Raw genomic sequence first — 16281 nt, 5'->3', positions numbered from 1 at the left:
TTCAGCTTTGTTATGCTTGGGTTGCTCTTCCCCATGTTTACTTGTCTGCATAAAACAGTATGGTTAAACTTGCTGATTTTAAAATTTTTTACCTAACCTACCTGATTCTGTGATTCCCAAACTGTCCAACTACCCTCAGTGAAAACAAGGTTTTCCTCTAGATTTCCATTATTTCTATCTTCATTCAGAAATATTACTAGTGATCAAATTAGGAGATGAATTCCAGCGGTTTGAACAAGTAGCCAGGGAATCTCAATTTTTGGCAACATCATAGTATCCACAGCCTTGAGCAAGTAATCAGTCTTCCCTTGGAAGCAGTTGGAAAATGCAGTGGTGTGTTTTTTGAAAGCCGTTCAATTCTACTGGTTCTTGTCAGGAAAAAACAAAAACAATCTACTCTGTTACTTCTAAGTGCAGGGATATTTTGCTTTTAAGCAATTTATGATTTTTAAAAATAGGGGGGTTTAATAATCTAAAATGGTTTTTAAATTACCCAGTTTTATTTTTCTGGGAGACAGTTTTGTTTACTGCAGGGTTTTAAACTTTAGCTTATTTTTGTCATCACTACAAATCCAAACAACAACAACAAATTCCAAATTTTTCGCAGGGTGGCAAAATCCCTTACCTGCATTACTGGATAAAAATGTTTTCTGTTCTTCAAGTAACGATTGATTCATGTCCTTGCAAGTGCAATGAAAAAACTCTTTTAACCTAGCCTAATGACAGGTGATGGATTCACTGAGCTTTGCTTATGACCTACCTCTTGTCAGTTTTGGTATTTTAACATCTTTTGCTCAGGTTCAAATGGAGTCATGAAATTCAGAAGAAGGTGAGCTGCAGATAGAAAGAGCTCTTTTATAAAGACTTTTGCATATTTTGTAAATTTTGGGGTGAAAGACAATGGGGTTTTCTTATTTTATCTAGTTTAAGTCTTAAGAAGGAAGTGACTGGGCAACTGCAAGAGCCCATGCCCTGTAAAGGAGTGGGGAGCACGTCACCCACAATAGTCACACGTAGAGAACAGAGAAGAAGCAGGAGGCATAATGAAGTCTGGTCCAAAGATTAATGTGAGGATACTAAGCTAAGGATTATATATATGTCAGAGAACTGTCACCAATTAATTTGGATACCATCTTTCAGATGTTTGGTGATAAAACAGACTTTGGTGGGTTCCTCCCTATCCCCAGACTGTTTAGGTCAAAAATAATGATAGTGTAAGCTAGCCCAAATTCATGGCTTAACTCAGTAAAATTGGCACATGGAATTGGGAAACATTCCAGATCTAATTTACTTTATGTTGAGAAAAGCTCGTAATTGCTCTATGTGCATGGACATCTGCATGTTTGAATGCTGTCATGGCTGTAGTTTTCTCCTTATTCTTTGACACTATGTCAAACTTACTGTTTTTTCTCATAATTTTACCCTGCACTTTGGAGGGATAAAAGTATCTGCAAACAAGCCTCCAAGCCCAGTCATCAGTCATAGTAAGCATTTTGTAAATTCACACATAACCATGTTATTTTTAAACATATGCAGGCTGTTTAGAACAAAACATAGGTTCAAAATAGAATGATTTTTCACACAAGGGTTCGAGCACAAGGGAATTGCTCAGTTTAAAATGGGTAAGCATCTGATGAACAAGACTAAGGGGTGCTTCGAGTGGTTGCATCATTATTTTCATCCTAGTGTAGTCCTTCTATGTGTTTGAAAAATCCAAGAAAAATTAGAACCAATGAAGTCTAGCAATGCCAAGTTATGTTCACTACTTAATAGGAAAATAAATATACTAGGAAAAACTGCAATTCTAGCAGCCAGGTCATCAATGTAACCTTTCAAGGTATTACACCTTTTTTAATCTACACATTCCTTAGCAATGTTTCCTAGTTTCAACTTCTCCCTCCCTCTGCAAGAAACTCAGCACTGGTCACTTTTCAGTATAGAAACTCTTCTTAAGATTTTGGAAACTCAACTGGAAATTGTACTGTGAGGAATTTCTTGCATATATGCCATCTCTCAAGTAAAATGCTAACATTTTTTCTGAGTATTCACATATTTCCTAATTATGTGCTGCTATTTCTCAGTTATTTTATTTTGGTCCTAGTAATGTGAACTGTTGGCATTTCATATATGTGAGGTGCTACTGAGATGTATTTTATGTACAAAGGTCTGTTCAGCTACTCATTTATCAAAACAAGCATTAGTGTTCATGTTGTGTGCCCAAAGCTAAGTTTGGTAGTGGAGCTCACACATTTATGTTTTTGCTGACATTATTTCTTCAGTCAAGTTAGAGCCAGCATGCAATTGACCTTTATAAGCTGAGTCATAAACTTTTATTCTGTTCCCATAGTGGCTTACCACAACATAGACCCCTCCAGGGCAGCAAGCATTCCCCTTCACACCCCTCCCTGGGGGTGTCTGTCACCTCCAGACCGAGGCAGGGGAAGGCCCAAGGACATTGTCAGGGGTGTCCATCAGTAGGGAAAAGATGCTTTCTTCATCCCTTATCAAATAGAAGGTTAGTGTGCCATCAGTGTGCTCTGCCTTTCTCTCTGAGGGACTTCTGGTTTTGATTCCTACTTGATACCATGTCTTGCAGGCAAGTCCCTTGGAACAAGACCAGGGTAAGGAAATAGAAGAACAGAGTAGAAAATGGCATTTATTGTTTTCTACTCACCTCCCTGCTGGGTGTTTACATGCTTCTTAGCAGAAAGAGCACTACAATGCGTTCTGCAAGGTCGCAGATCTTAAGGTCAGATCGCAAAAGGCAGTTCAGCAACACTTCTCAGCAGCCAGGCTCAAAGCACTTCTTAAGAACCATGACAGCATCAGGCCACGATGTTAGTGAGTGTTCCAGTTCTGGAGTTTCATAATCATCCATGGTGAAATGAAGTCTGATCCCAAGACCAGGAAAAACATCTTTTCTATCACTTCAATTTCCCTACTCCCCTCTTTCGCAGAGGAAAAAGACCCTTTCTGTGGATGAAAGAGCAGCTCGAATTCTGCAGTCAAGCCTGTGCTTCTGCTGAAGTCACAGTAAGAGTGACAGCTGCAGTGGTGAACTTCAGTATGAAGATTATATGAACATCCTCCCATTCCTCTAAGAGCTAGCTAAGACTGCCATGCATTTCACAGTCTTCTTTCAGACATCAGGTAGCAACTCCTTTTGGTTGTTAGTGGCTTGGACTGACATTGAAATGTTAAGTAGTCCAAAAGATTACAAATCCATCATCAACAACATTTGGGCAGCTACTTCACTGCTTCCCACTTCAATCACTATATTTGAAAAGGTGTCCTGATCTTTAGGTTTTTAGTAACATCACTTTGCTTGTACGAAGGGTTCAAGGACCAAAAAAACTTCCAGGTACTGATTCCAGGGGATTGATTCCGGCACCTCTTGAGGAAGCGCAATCCACATAAACCTGATGGGCTGCACCCAAGGTTGTTGTCATTTTGAGGCTGCTTACTATCGTCACTGAAAGGTCATGGAGATTGGGGAGGTCTTCTGTGACTGCAGAAAGGCAGATGATGCACCCATCTTCAGAAAGGGCATGCAGGACAATCTAGGGAAATACTGAACGATCACGGAGTGAGCCATCTTGGCAGAAGTTTCCAGGCACATGAAGGAGAATGTGGTGATTTGGAACAGCCAGCATGGATTCACAAGAGTAAATCATGCCAGACCAACTTAATTGTCTCTTGTGATGAGGTGACTTTATCTGTCGAAGCGGCAAAAACAGACAATGTCATCTACCTTGAGTTTAGCAAGGCTTTCCATGTAGTCTCCCACAGAATCCTTGTATCCCAATAATGGATAGCTAGGGAAAAAAACTAACTGAATCATTGGTCAAAAGGGCTTATGCTCTGTCTCCACTGGTTACAGTGGAATTTCTTTGGGGTCTGGCTGGTCTGATATCTTTATCAATGACTTGGACGAAGAGATAGGATGCAGTACTGTCAGGTCTGTGGACTGATTATACTTAATGGAGAGTGTACTTGATATGCTAGAGATCAGGCCTGCCATTCAGAGAGATTTACACTTGCCAGAGGACTAGGCCAACAGGAACATCATGAAGTTCAGTCAGGACAAATAGAGAGTTCTTTATCTCAGATGGACTAACCCCCATGGCTTAGTTAGCTACTTTGCTGAAAAGGACATGGGAGGTGTGGGGCAGGCTGAACAGGAGTCAGTGGTAAACTCTGGCAGCAGTGAGAGTGCATCAGACTATCAACAGGAGCACAGATGGCAGATCAAGGAGATTGATTATTCCATTTTACTCAGCACTCATTAGACCACAGCTGGCATAGTGGGTCCAGTCTAGAGGCTCCCAGTACATGACAGCTGCTGGCAGCTTTGAACGACTCCATTGGAGGGTCAGCAGGACGGATGGAGGTTGAAGCATGAGAACTGTGAGGAGAGGGTGAGGCATTGGGGTTTGCTCAGCCTATGGAAGAGAACAGCAATTTTCCAGTTCCTAAGAGAAGGTTACCGAGAAGATAGGGCTGGGCTTTCTGCCAAAGAATGAGAGACAAAGGCCGTAACACGCAGGGGAGGCGCTGGTTAGATAGAAGGGAGAAAAAAACAACACAACGGGAATGGTAGTGGAGTAGATTACCCAGACGGGTTGTGCAGTTCTCCACATGGGGATTTTTTAAGACCTGACTGGACAAACACGTAAGGGACCTCAGACCTCCCAAAGTCCCTTCCATTCTGAATTATTTTATGATAAACCTCAGAATGGGCCTTCTCCATCTCCTCTGCAGAATTTCCTCCATGTAATACAGTTCCATCCATCTGTGTATCTGAAGTCAGTGTATATGCAGCTATTCACCCCACAGAGCAGGAAAACTACATAAAAGGTTGCCCCTCTAGTTTTAACTAAACAAGAACTAAGACAATTTGGGCAAGAACAACACTAGACAGGATGAGACAACATTTTTTTATTGTTTAATACGAGTGACTAAAGAGATCTGAAATGCTGTAAAGCAATATACATACGGAATAAATAATATGCACAGGAGTCATGTCTACATTGTAACACTGGCTAGTATTCAGAATACTTCAAATAAATCCAGTGACATTGGATAAAGTCCATAAAAATGCTATCCTGTCTTCCCTTGTATGAAATTGTTCAAGTATAAAAAAATCCAATACAGTGTAAAATATTAAATTCCATTTCGGTCAAGAATAAAAACGGCAAGTATTGTAGTTTCACAGGACAATGTAAAGCAGCATTTTCTAGCAAAGGGAAAAATAGTCAGTCTACGTACAGATGAGTGAGAAAACGGCACTAATGTATTTGAGAAGTCTACATGAATAACTAGTAGAGGGAAAAAGAAAGAACTAGCAATATTTTATGTAAAAACCTAAAAAAGTGTTAATTTAAGAGTACCCTCATACAGTGCACATACTGAATTTAAATAAATCCAAGTCAACATCCTTAGTTAATTAGGTTAATATTTAATATGCTACATCTAAGCCTACTAAATAATTTATACCATGAGATGAATACATAATTTTACAGTGTCACATCTAAAGTTGCTGTCTTTAGAGCGCAGCATAGTAAAACTTTCAAAATAAATATTTCTTTTTAAATAGCATAACAATTAAGGCACAGTATAAATCACATACCATTAACCCTTCAAGAACTGCAGTCTTGGTAACAAAAAGTCGCCTTGTGTACTGTATGTTTGCTAATAAATATTTTAAATATAATCCTGAAATAGATATTAAAATTGTACAAATGGTTTCAGAAAAGAAAATTCCCTTAAAACAGTTCTTAAAAGGTTTTAATTCATTAGGCTCCTTCCTGCCTTTATTCACAAGTTACGAATAGATGCAATAAATAGAAAGAGAAGGCTGTTGTAGTAAAGGGCTGATCCTATTTTAGAATCAGAATAGCTGACACCAGCAGTTAAAGTTTCCCAAAAGTGAAACGGGATGGGGCGAGGGATTAGGATGTGACAAGCTCATCATATGAGCATGAGTGATGTGTTCTGTCCAGAACTGTCTGTGTTATTGATTGTCTCTACAGCTGTTGCACCCCTTACTTCCACATCACTTGCTCCATAGTTCCACTCATCCAGAGGACAGAGAAGAAAATAACTTTGGTGCCTGTCCGCCATCTTACTAGCCGGCCATCTTCCTTGGGTTGTTCGGTGCCTGTCAGTGAGACAGTGACAAGGTCCTGTCTCACAAAGACAACTTCTGAAAGCTAGAAAGGACAATCAGTGCTTTAAGCTTGTTTCCTCTTAAAATGGATAAAGGTTACATATTGCTGACTCAAGTTTTTTCCCTGGTTCAAGCTTTTCAAATACCATTTTCTTACTTATAAAAGGCAGTTTTGCTTCCCTGATACTGTCGAAAGTACATCTTTGCTTTTTTTTTGGTTCTTTTTTGTTTGTTTGAAAATATGAAGTCCCATTGCTACTCCTGCCACTCTTTCATGACAGTACAGTATTTTTCCCCCCATTTTCTTCTGGCTTGATACTCGAAACTAGACATGCCGCACTACCCTTCCCCTCTACCAACATGATTTGGATGTATACTGTATGAAGACAGTGGAATAAAAATCTTTAGTTTCGCAATAGCATCGCTTTCCTTAAAGCTCCTTAGTTACTATCAATTGTCTCTGTTAACTACTTATACTGGAAGGCTGAGAAGAGGAAGAGAGAGCGCGAGCTTCCTTCAGTAGTCCATCTGCTATTGCATGCGGTCTGTCTGCAGCTGTTGGGGCTGGTACTGGCCGAAAGCCGCGGCGGCCGCTGCGGCCGTGCCGGGTGCCGCTGCGGTGAGGGGCTGCTGCACGGCATAGCCGTAGCCTCCGGCTGCCACGTAGCCGGCGGCGGCAGCTGGTGAGGCGGCGTATGGGTACTGCTCATAGGCAGCCGCCGCCGCCGAGTACTGCGCGTACGCCGCTCCGGTGTAGTCGATGTAGGGTGTGGTGGAAGCAGCAGCTGCTGCGGGCTGCACGTGGGGAATTACCACTCCGGGCTGCACAAAAGCCTGTGGATAGACATAGTGAGCGGGTATCCTGTTGAAAGATGGGAGAGGGAGTTAGAGTTGGTACGCGAGTCAGCGCCTAAGTCTCATATCCATACTCCGAACTAAAACAAACTCAATTTAGTTGTTGTTATGTGCATAGGGTTGCCACAATAACTTGACTCAATGGACCAATTATCAGTTCACTGGCCCGAAGAGATGCATCACTCCAAAGCACAGTGTTGTAGCTGAGTTAAATCAGGGTGTTCAGTGTTCCTTGAGGATATCTTTAATGCCATTCAAATCTTTAGAAGGACCAACATTACTGATGTCTGTCTTAAAACAACTCTGAAGGATTAAGCTTGATTATTCCATCTGGAAAATTGCACTACTTGTTTTTCAAATCACCTGTAAGTCATTTTTATTACCCTGCTTTGCTCTTAACTACTTGACTCTTAGTAAAATTATTTCCTGCAATACTTTTATTATTAGTAACTGAGCAGTTTGACAGCATCACTATACTGAGTTTGACAACAGCCAATAAGGCAATAAAATGGTTGAACCCTGACTTTATGTCAAGTCTTCCCAGGAAGGCGTGTTAAGCTCGTATTGTGGCAACCCTACTTAAGTTGCTATGCAGACTCAGCACACATTAATTTCTCTGCAACCTCAGTCACCCTTATTAAAAATAAGAAAAAAAACCAACACAGGCGACAAAGGAGTTTAAATAGAGTTCACAAGTGTGGTAAACACAGCAAGAATCACACTTTCCAAACGAACGATAGTGCAGCTCACTCCGTCACAAGAGGCCATTGAGGGGAAGCTACATAGATGCTATTAAAATCCATAACAGTGCCTCCTAAGTACATGTGCATCACACTTTTATAAAAGTTTGCAAGGACACAAGGGTCAAACCTGTTTGATTATCAGGTCACTGATGTCCTGTTTTGTGCCAGCTTGTTTATTTCTATGCAAGACATACAGCATAGAGTTTTTTGGGAGGTGGGCATAAGATTAAGTGTAAAGAGATCTGGTGCTTAACAAAAGCAAAAAACCCACAAATTTACAGTTTAAGAAATAACCTTTCTGAATGGGTGAGTACACACTTTCCCATCTTCTCCAAGTCACAAAATTTGCTTTCTTGGCTTGTTTACTTAGCCCTTTAATTTTAAAAACTGGTCATATAATTGTCTTAGCACACAAGTGTACATACATGTTAATCTCATGGTTGGATTTTATCATATAATATGATTTTTAAAAAATACTCTGTATAATTCTCATTTTACATTCATAACCCTGTCTTGCATCTGAATTTCCAAAGAGAAGTCCTTCATGTATGCAGCTCCTTCCCAGCCAGTGAATCTCTATAAATGCGTGAAAAACTTCTTGCGCAGATTCACTACTATTTCATACTGAACTTTACCTTTACAGACAACTCTAAAGACTGCACCAACCTTTTAACACGCTTTAAGCACAGAGAAAAATTGCAATGCTAAAAAGTGTCCTCTATTCTCCAAATTCAAGATTTCAAGGAAAGGGTTTGTTGGGGTTTGTTTGTTTCATTTTTAAAATAGCTTTAAGATGTACTTAAGTGGTCAACAAGGAAACATTTGCCATCAGAAGGGACACTGTCAACTGGAATCATAGCAAAACATAGTTTAAAATAAGTGATAGACTTTAAAAAAGCTTAGTTTTCTTTTTCAGAAAAAAAGAGCTCAGTTGCTTGAATAGGAGTATTAGCAGAGAGAAATGTTCAGTTGTCGTGTTTAAGACATGAACACCACAATCATAAAAACCCAACATGTCACTGAAATTAATTTCCTACTGTGGGAAGGAAAAGTGAAAAAACAATAACAAAAAAAAAAGTGACAAATAGGGAGGGATTGGGAAGGGAAAGAAAACATAAAACAAAACCGTAAGTTGGGTTTTTAACACTCACCTAATTTATGAAGTGATTAGCCAGAAGTGCATTTGAAGCATACTTAAGCTGGCTCTGTGCATTTAGATACACATCATTACCTGAGCTCTCCATATGCATGAGCATAAGCAAGCATTTTGTATTGGTCACGAACCAAGTACAATTCTAATAAACATAATACCGTATTTCTTAAGCATTTAAGGAAAAAGGTATAAAAACAAATTTGAAGTCACTGAGAGCCTCTTTTCCATCATGAAGAGTCCATTTAACACCACAGCAAAGGAATCTTTACATTCAGCACTTATGGAAGAGAGTAATTCTAACAGAAGAGACAGTAAGCAAGCTTATCAGGCTGCTTGTGTTGAGTTGAACTGACGTTACTAAGATTTTCTTGAAGACACTTGGACACTCAGCCATATCCTTGAACCAGACAGAAAGATACATGTGCTTCCACTTAAGCTCCTGTGACTTGGTTTATTTAAGCCAAGAAACTAACAGGTGGTGAAGTTATGAAACATTATCTGTTTGCTACATCTTATCCTACAATAAACATAAACCCTGTGCAGGCTCCTCTCCACCATGCCATTTAACACATGATGATTGACAGCATAAGCTGCAGTGGGGCTATTTTTGATCATCTGTCATGCTACAACTGTTTTGAGTCAAGTAAAATGGCTTTATATGGCCAAAGTAAATTTCTACCTACTGCAGAGGCCAGGACATGAAGATCTCAGCCATTCAGAACCCAACTGCTTTTCATGCTCTGCCAGGTCAAAAGCTGAAAAAGCAATTCCCAGTTACGCTGGAAATCCTTTATATCCTTAATTTTAAATAAAAGCTGCTGCTTTACTTTTCGGAGTGATAGTGTAAGAAATGCATAGGATTTAAGCTCTCTTTCCTGGCAGAAGTTTTGAATGTGTATTTACTGTTTTACGCTTTTGCAATAAAGGAAAATAGAAGGTGTGTTTAACTTTAGCAATAACTGTAGCTTTGAGATACTCAAAATTCAATGACCTACATCCCTGCCACGTGCCTTAAGACTTTCTCTGTTGTTATAACAGAAGATTTATGTTTAACTAAACACCTCAAAAATAATGCTATCGGCAACAATAAAGTGGCTGATAATTTCAAAGGAAAGAAGGGACTTTTCAGACTAATGCAGAGAGCTGTGGCATAGAGAAATTCAGCAGTAATAGTGCATCTTTAACTCTCAGCATTACATTCTCACAAAAGCAGGTATTTAACTTTAAACAAAATGTTTTGCTTTGGCCCTTGCATGGCATCGTCTGCTTTTGTAAGCGTAATTGAAGAGTAGATTTTCACCAATGAACAGCTTTCCTTTTAACAGAAATAGGTTACATAAACATTAAACATACAAGACCCTTCCTATGTTTTCTTTTATCTGATAACCACTAAGGGGACATAACAGCAGGCTAACTTCTGGCTGTTCCAGCTTCATTCCCTCTTTTCAGACTATCTGTAGTCTAGTATTATACAGGTCTTTTGATCACAAACTCAAGAGGGGGCTTTTCCTTCTCTCTTAAGAAAGGCAGATTTGCCTAACTCTTGGAAGGTATCAAGCATGTCGTATCAGCTAACCATTTGATAATGGACTTAGTAACTTTGGATTTAACTCTGGTCTTACTGAAAACAGTGGGAATGTTTTCATTTTGATCAAAGTACAGGTTTCAGACAGAAAATAAAGAAAAAAATCTCCACACAACAGTTACGTCCTACATCGACACCTTTGTATAACCCCAAATTTTCCCACCAATATTAAAGAAGAAATTACATTAGCAAACAAGGAAAGCTATCTTGGGAAGCAAAGTCATCTTCCCCCTCCATAAATTCCTGTTGAATTCAGAGACAGTATTTTAATAAACAATCCTAAAAACAACGCTGTATAAATAACCAGTCCTGTGATCAAACACCTTTCTACAAAACACACCAACAGTAAGATGCTGAATGTAAAAAGCAGGAAGAAATGTTATTTGGTGGATGAACTGATCTCTGCAGCACAGAATAAAAAAACCAAAAACATTCCCTGCATTTTAATTGCATCATGCCTTGAAGTTAATCTAGTTTCTGTCTCCCTCCACCACAACAGTGTTGTACTTAAATCAGAATATTGAACTTCTGCATCTTCTCGGTAAAAGTAATGTAACATAATCAAATTATTTTATGGGGAAACCATATGTTGTGGATGCCCCGTCTCTGAAAATGTTCAAGGCCAGGTTGGATGGAGCTCTGAGCAACATGGTCTAGGGAAAGGTGTCCCTGTCCATGGCAGGGGTTGGAACAGCATGATTTTTAAGGTCTCTTCCAACCCAGGCCATTCTATGATTCTGTGATTCCAAAACACAGCTGACCGTACCAAAATATGGCAGCACCTCACTGATATGCACTCTGTTAGGAAAAAAACCCCAAACTCAACCACAAAACATTTGAAGCTTTTGTGTATGGATTAGCTGAGTATTGGAGTGAATCACCACTACAGCCTGTTTCACACAGCGTATTAGTGAAGTGGATTTCCGAAGTGCAACTGCACAGGAAGAACAAAGCTTTAAGGTGACCATGTATTTCAGTGCAATCCATGCAGCAACCTCCTAACAGTGAACTCTTCAAAAGAAGGAGATTGAAATAAGCACTGAAACATGTCCTCTTACTGTCAGTGATGTGAATGAAGATGTTCATTCATCCTAATGAATGCTGTTCTTCTTAATCTGAACTACATACTTTAGATAAAGGTACAGGTCACTGGAAATTTTGAGAAGGAAGCAGGATTAGTAATGTCCATTGTTTACACGTAGTAAAAGAAATGCAAGAGCCAAGGATGAAAAATTACCAATTTCATATATACATGACTACAACCAACACTTCTTCAGATTTATGTGCAATGCATTAGAAATACAACCTTATTCTTGCTGGAAGGATTTCCCTGACCTAAATATGGTTCATGTCATCTATAGTTGGCTCTGGGTAAGGAAAGCAAGAAAGACTCCTACATTTGCACAGTCCTTTAAGCAAGGGACTGCCACAGGTCCTCCTTTTCTGTTGTGCTCAGCAAATACTCAGCCTCTCCACAGCTGATCCCTGCACAATTCAGTAGTTCCCTTTTCAACAAGTGTTTTAACAGCTCTGGAGACGAGGTGTTCCGCTTCCTGCCTACCTTATTGCAGGCATCATATACTGATCACCGCATACACACTCTGTCATCTCCTTACACTTCAAAGAAGCAAGCAAAATACAGTGGAGCGTAATCATAAGAAGGTAAAAAAAGTTTTTTACAGCCTCCCCACTCTCAGAAGAATTAACATGCTCTTTTAAAATTACATGAAGTTTCTAGGAAAACTTTTTCCTGTGGTTTTCAGGATAGGAACTGTTTCCTTCCATTCTGTCAAATCAAATTACCAAGAAGCTATTGTTGCTTAATAACAGATAGGTATTATATTCTAAAGTTATTCCAATCAAATAAGCAAAATACATTTGTGACACATTTTCCCTACTTTATTGTTAGCTTATGCATTAGTTAGCAAAATGCACTATTTCACAATGAGTTTCTCAGTCAGTGTGCATTAGTGAAGTGACACTCTATGGAAAGCTTAAAGCAGACTTCACCTCCTAATGATATGCCTATAAAAAGCAAGAGTTAGATCCACTTAGGAATAGTTTATATTCAAATTCAGGAGAAATGCACTACATATTTAAGACAGATTGAAGAAAATAACCCCTCAAATTAGAAAGCCCAAATGGACGCACATCGTTAATAAGGAGCTCCACACCCTTCCCAAGAACAACGCCCCCAAAAATTATGAACATGCAAGCAATATGTTGATTTACTTAAAAATCAAGAAGTCACACAATTTAGCACTCACTACAAAATATGGTTAAAAAAGTCACAGGCTACAGCTTGAAAGCAAGGAAAAAAAAAGGCCCTTTGCTCCCCATGGCAAAGTCACTCCTCAACAACAAAACCAAAATTAAAAAAACCCCCCCAAAAAACTTTCACTACAGCTCTTTCAATTAAATAAAAGCACACAGTTTAGCTATCAACACCACTTCATTACTGTAATAAATAAAAAAAAAGCACACGGAGGTCTATTGACTATATGAAAAAACATACATGCATCGTTAATCACCATTTTAGCTTGTTTGTGTTTGAGTCTACTGGTTACAGAGTTTAATTCCAAACAGAACTATTCCACCTCTTATCATCATATCCTTCTGATCAGTTATCTTAACTGTAAACGATCCCTGTCAGATTAGAAAGAGATAAATAACATTGAGTCAAGCTGAAAAAAGAGAAATGGGGCACAGCAATCTCGCATCAAGTCATACCTCCTTGTTTTATCATAGGGTCATGTGGGACTGGACTGCTTAGTCGGAAGGGCCATGTCCCACACAACTTGACTCAGCTGTGGCATTTAGAACATGACCGACAAGGTGAGTGCATTTATGGGTATACATTTATAAATCTGAGAGCTTCAGCATTGCTGGCCAGCTTTAAGGATGCTACTGCAAGAGGCCTTCAACGATCATACTTTTTCTTTCCTTTTTTTTTAAAAACATTTTTTTCCTCCCCTGTTTGAGGTCCCATTGAACAGACTTACCCGAAAGGCCGCTGTATGAGAGCTGGATGAAGCTGCTGGACACCAAAGGCAAAACCTACCAACAAAAGACCACATCATGTTCTCTGTATGGGTGTTTTTTTGGCCACTTATTTATGCTATATATATATATACACACACACACACAAAAAAAATGCAGAGTAAGAGCCTTCACTAACAGCCCGCAGTAACAACATCTCAAAGGCTGTAGAACCAAAAATTAGAAAGCAAAATGTATCAGTCCACACACACACACACACACACAAAACTTAAACCAGTAAAGCACACACTTTCCTAGAGATGTTTAGGAAAATGACTTTTTCTAAACAAGCACAGGGTTTTCGTTCACAGTTTACTTGGTGCTCCATTCTGATCCCTAATTTTAGCATCTGAAGGATTAGATGATACTTTCCATTCATCTGTGTATTTGTGTAATTTCTACAGACACAAAATTTCAGTCACCCCTACTCATGAGGACTTAGCACAGGGGGTCAAATCCCAACTTATTTCTGTTCTTCAAACACCCTAGTATAAACCCTGTCTTTCCTTGGCGGGCAGTTAATTACTCGCACAAGTATTCATCAGGCTAAACAAGGGGGAATTCAGAATGGCCTCCTTTAGAGGACAAACGTGCACACACTCCACACTCCTCTCACTCTTGCTGCAAAGCAGCAGTCTGGGAAGTGGCTAGGACATCAGACTGTCTCAGATGTGGTCTTAGGAAGAGCCATTTCATTTTAAAATCTGCATAATAGCTCCCATCTGCTTGAGAAGTTTGCATTAAAATATTGTTTGTATTAATAAGACCGCACACATTGGAAGCAATTCACTCCTAGGCCAATCTTACCCTGCAACGATACTGTAAATGGTCAGCGCCACCACATTCCCAGCAGCAGGAATAACCAATGAAGTGTTTGAGCTGTGGAAGTCTTCCTGGGGAACTCCAGATTATTTTATCTCTGATCGCTTTTGTTTTTAAATAAGGCACATGTGCAAAATAGCCAGAAAGTTACTACACACTGCATTTAAAAATCAAAACGAAAGCACGCCCAACTGTGTGCGTACTTCAGGAAGGTGGAGGGCACCACTACCTTTTTTGAAGTTTTACTCTCTTCAGAAACCTGAGGTACGGACAGAAAAGCCATTCGGGGCTGCTTCCTCACCTGGCTGCATTATCCGCGGCTTGGCACCCAAGTACGCCAGGTTCACGTTGGCTTTCCTGCCATCGATGATGGGGTTGGGATCCTTACAAGCCCTTTCAGCAGCAGCTCTGTCAGCCATGGTGACCTTAACGGGCGATGCCGCGCATTAGATCCCTTTCCGCGGGGAAGGAGAAGCCTCCCGCCCACAGCAGCGACCCGGCCGTACCCGCGGGCGGCGCCGGGGCGGCGAGGGGCCCCCGTCCGGACCCCGGCCCCGGCGCGCCCGCCGAGCGGAGCGGGGCGCCGGGAGCCGCGGCGGGCGCAGGGCGGAGGGCGCGGGCCGAGCTCCGCCGCCGGCAGATAAACCCCGCAGCGGCCGTATCAGCGAGCAACAGGCGCGCTGGCGGCGTGCGAGGAATTGGGCAATTCCCCCCCTCAATCTCCTTTTTCAGTAATCCCCCCCCCCCTGCCACTATCCAAACTCCCCAGCAGGGAGAGAGAAAAATAAAAACAGAGAGAAAAGCAAAAAACCGGACGCCCGGCACCCCCTCCCGCCCCCCGAGCTCTCACAGCGGCCCCCGCGGAACTTTCCCCGCGATGTCCCCCCGCAGCCGCCCACCTGCCCCGCCGCCCCCCGCCCTGCCCCGCGCCCCGGCACTTACAAAGCCGTATCCCCGGGACTTGCCCGTCTGCCGGTCGGTGATGACCACCGCCTCCTCGATGTCCCCGAAGACCTCGAAGTACTTGCGCAGGCTGGAGTCGGTGGTGTGGTAGGGCAAGCCCCCGACGAAGATCTTGGTGTAAGTGGTGTCTTTCTGCGTCGTGTGCATCTTCCGCCCAGCCCTGCGCGCCGCGCCGCGATCTGCACCCACGCGTGGCCGCCGGGGCGTGCGGGTCCTGGGCGGCGAAACCCGCTTCCAGACTCAGCCCCGCTCTTTTTTTCCTTTTTATTTATTTTTTTTTCTCCTCTCTTCCCCCGCCCCCCGTTTTCCCCCCGCCACCCAGCTACAATGCAATTCCCTTCTGCCTTTGCAGACCCAGCTTCCTCCTCCTTCAAGAGCGGAGCCTCGCAGCCTCCGGCGGTTTTGAGCTAGGTACCGGCAAAAGGAGGAGGGGAGGCCGGACAGCAGCCAGCCTGGCGGCCGTAGCGCTGGAAACGAGCAGAAGCAGCAACTGGAAGAGGAGTGCAAGGCCTGGCCTCTAACAACTGAGTGGCCTCCCCCCTAAAAGCCACCGGGTCGGGCACTCTCGGTTCCTCCTCCTCCTCCTCCTCGCAGGGGCGGGGACGGCGGCGGGGCGGACCCCGCGCTCGGCCGCGGCGCAGCCGGGGCCGACACACAGCTGTTGGCAACAGCTGGATGCCCCCCGTGCGGCGGCAGCCGGGCCTCGGGGCCGCCAGGCAAAGGGGCGGCCTCAGAGGTGCCCCTCGGGGAGGTCCGGTGCCCTTCGAGGCAGGTTTGCTCCAAATAGCAGGACAGGATCCCGTGGGGTCAGCGGTGCCCGGCTGGCCAGAGAGCCCGCGGGCAGAGCCGGCTCACTGGTTGCTGGCGGTCCTCAAATGCTTGGATCCCTCCCGGAAGGCTTGTGGTCAAACCCCTGCAACCTTCACTTACTGCTCTCTCCAGGCTAGCAAAA

At 42.3% G+C, this 16281-nt stretch overlaps 1 protein-coding gene across 2 annotated transcripts; it reads right to left on the bottom strand.

The window, feature by feature from the left end:
* Positions 1 to 4923: 4923 nt before the first annotated feature.
* RBM24 (RNA binding motif protein 24) lies at positions 4924 to 15929 on the bottom strand. Of its 2 annotated transcripts, XM_039549655.1 has the most exons (5): positions 15309 to 15929; positions 14668 to 14791; positions 13508 to 13562; positions 7895 to 7946; positions 4924 to 7031 (listed from the first exon to the last, which is right to left on the bottom strand). In XM_039549655.1, exons 1-5 carry the CDS (start codon positions 15474 to 15476, stop codon positions 6876 to 6878), a joined length of 555 nt encoding a protein of 184 aa, XP_039405589.1. In that variant the 5' UTR covers positions 15477 to 15929; the 3' UTR covers positions 4924 to 6875. The 2 variants fall into 2 exon arrangements, with proteins under 2 accessions (XP_039405589.1, XP_039405588.1); XM_039549654.1 differs by lacking the exon at positions 7895 to 7946 and having other exon boundaries at positions 15309 to 15922.
* Positions 15930 to 16281: the final 352 nt, after the last annotated feature.

Source organism: Corvus cornix, chromosome 2, assembly GCF_000738735.6.
Source record: "Corvus cornix cornix isolate S_Up_H32 chromosome 2, ASM73873v5, whole genome shotgun sequence".
NCBI classification, from domain to species: Eukaryota; Metazoa; Chordata; class Aves; order Passeriformes; family Corvidae; genus Corvus; species Corvus cornix.
The sequence above is the reverse complement of the archived record's forward strand: the minus strand, read 5'-3'. Positions and strand labels throughout refer to the sequence as shown.